The sequence below is a fragment of the Austrofundulus limnaeus genome, unplaced genomic scaffold (assembly GCF_001266775.1).
Source record: "Austrofundulus limnaeus strain Quisiro unplaced genomic scaffold, Austrofundulus_limnaeus-1.0 Scaffold217, whole genome shotgun sequence".
In the NCBI taxonomy this organism is placed as follows: Eukaryota; Metazoa; Chordata; class Actinopteri; order Cyprinodontiformes; family Rivulidae; genus Austrofundulus; species Austrofundulus limnaeus.
Window position 1 is genome coordinate 249,089 of NW_013952619.1, and position 2,794 is coordinate 251,882.

Consider the following 2,794-nt stretch of genomic DNA (forward strand, 5'->3'; position numbering starts at 1 on the left):
AGATACTTCAAAAGTAAAAGCATATTTGCTTAAAACCTTTGGATAAACTATTGGAGTCAACCCTGTTTCTTTAAAAATTTTACAGATAACGTGGCATTCCTTCAAGGAATCCTGAGCCTTTATTTGTCACTAAATTCAGGAGTTACACGTGATGCTGGAAATTCTGATCCTGTTTTTCAACTTAGTCTTTGTCTCTTTCTCTGTAGGCCCAATTTGTCAAGTAGCCAACAAGCCCTCTAAGTGGAAAGCTGATCCATCCAAACCACGTTTCAGCATCTTCTTTTCCCTACAAATTCCTACCAGTCTGAAAGAGAGCATTGTGATTTAACCAGAAGCTGCCTACTCCTCCAGTGGAAAAGGGGAAAAAGGGAAGTGGGAGTGCATTTGCTCCAGTCGACTAACCCCGCCACTTGCCCAAAATAGTTTTCCCGCCTGGCTTATCCGGCTCCGACAGACATGTTGCTTTCATGCACTGCATGGAAAACTTGAAATTCTCTCTGTGATTGTGAAGGCCGGAGTGTACGTCATGATGAGTCATTTTGGCAGGTTTTTATTGTGGTTAAAATGGTAACAGATTGTGAGTGTTGGGGAAAAAAAACACAACAGTAATCTGGAGCACAAACATTTAATAAAACTAGGTTAAATTAGTGATGAGACAAAACATTAGTTCACTATAAAAATGTAAAAAAAACATTTGCAAATGAGTCTTTTCAGCAATAACATAAATTTCTTACTACCTACCATCAAGGTTGCCTGCAATAATTAACGCTTATGTTTCTTGCAAGGATCTTACACAATTAGTTTATTTTGAAGTATGTGTAACATCCACATCAAATTTGAGCTCAATGTTTTTAAAAGTGACTGTGTCACGACCATTTTTCTATATTTTAATGGCAGTTGACTGTGGTAGCCGTCTTGAGCGGAGTTGGCTCTAAATGTTAATGAGTTGTAAATATACATTCAGTTAATTTTTCCTGAAAGTTTTATTAAAATCCAGCCATTTAGACAAACTGCAATAAATAATGTAAAGTTTGAAGGACAGATTTAACACAATCAAAAAGTTATTATAGTTTAAATTGGGGGTTCATTCTAATCTGCTACAGCACCAAACCCTTATAAAATATTTATATTACAATATTTGCAAAATTGGATGATTTATGGTCATTTAATTGTATGACCTCAGTCAGACTGACTGCAAATGTTTATCAGTTTATAACTGATGTACATTTAATAGATATATTCTAAAAGTTCTACATCAATTTGTCCATTGACATTTTGGTAATAACAGACGCACACACAGACACACGGACAAAAACATGATTCACATTGTACAGCAGCTGTGGCTGCTTTTGGGGCATCAGAAATTGTAGTTAATGTACCGACTGTAATCAGAGAATTAGCTTTCGTTTCATGAAATATAAACAAAATCAACAGAGTATTTATTGCGCAAATAACCGAATATAAAACAGTTGTGTAACTCGATAAAAACGCAAGCAAAACTACAGAAGAGGAAGACAAAATAAAAAGTCAGTCTTTCAACCAGTTTGTCATCGCGCAGCGAGTTTTCCCACAGCACTTAAAGGCGACAACAAAGGGGCGTGGCTATGTAAATGTGTCTGAATAGATGCTGGTTGTCTGTGAACGGCGGGACACTTGCTGTGGAGAAAAGAAGCTGGAGCACGGAGAGTGAAACCTGCAGAGGACGAACACGAGACACTTTCACTCGACCCACGACAGTCCAGCATGGCTTCAAAGTGTCCCAAGTGCGAAAAGACGGTTTATTTCGGTGAGTAATGTCCGGTTTGAGTGGTACGTTTAGTTGAAATGAACTTGTAGCTGATGATGGTTGTCCCGCTCGTTAGCTGAAACATCCTGTCAGCTTTTATAACAATGGTTTTATCATTTAACCATCATCATTGGTCTATTGAATGTATTTACATATGTTGTGACACAAAATATATGTATATAATGTTGATTAATTTGAATTAAGTTCTGAATCTGAATAAAAAATGAAGCTACATGTATTTTTTAAACAGAATATCTGTTTGACAGGCTGTATTTTTATGTGATGGTGGGAAACGTGAAGTTTCCCCAGATTCCCAAAGGAAGGAATTTCTCACACACATTCACAACATTCCTTGGAATAGGCTCACATTTATTTTAGGCAGAGTCACTGGAAGGTAAATGATTCACACGGAAAACACATTTTGAGAAACACGTGGGTAAACAGACAAAAAGTAAACAAAAGCTTGTAGTTAATGAAAATACTAATTAAAGGCCTATAACAACCGCCAGTGTTTCAGACAAACAGAATAGGTTTTGGGCATGTGTTCTGAATTACTCTCAGCTACTATCCACCTCAAATTTTAGTACAATTAACTGTTAAATTCACTAACCTATTAAATGTTTGTGTTTTTTTTTAGATAATAGGCTGTGGCCGCCATCATGAATTTGGTTGAATCTAAATGTTGACCAGTTGTACCTTCACTGATTATTCCCTGCACGTTTAAATTAAAATCCAGTCCAATGTTTCATGAGACATTTTGCCAACAGACAGAGTTGACTACCAAGAGATGCTGGCAACATTTTAAACCAAAACCTCACACAAACTGAGTGCTTACAGCTCAGAATATGTGTTGGACAATCAGTCTCAGCTACTACCACTAAATCTCTTGTCAATAAAAGCAGAGTTATGGTCATTTATATATATTAGGGCTGTGTATTGGCAAGAATTTGGCGATACGATACATATCATGACAAAGGGGTCACGATATGATATATCCCGATATATTGC

General features: G+C 36.8%; 1 protein-coding gene across 1 annotated transcript in view; it reads left to right on the forward strand.

The window, feature by feature from the left end:
• Window positions 1-1,626: 1,626 nt before the first annotated feature.
• LOC106525205 (cysteine-rich protein 2) overlaps window positions 1,627-2,794 on the forward strand; it is a 49,232-nt gene continuing 48,064 nt past the window's right edge. Inside the window, exon 1 of the mRNA XM_014019359.1 lies at window positions 1,627-1,786. Coding sequence (XP_013874813.1) covers window positions 1,744-1,786 — 43 coding nt within the window. The 5' untranslated portion in view covers window positions 1,627-1,743. The remainder of the gene's footprint in view (window positions 1,787-2,794) is intronic.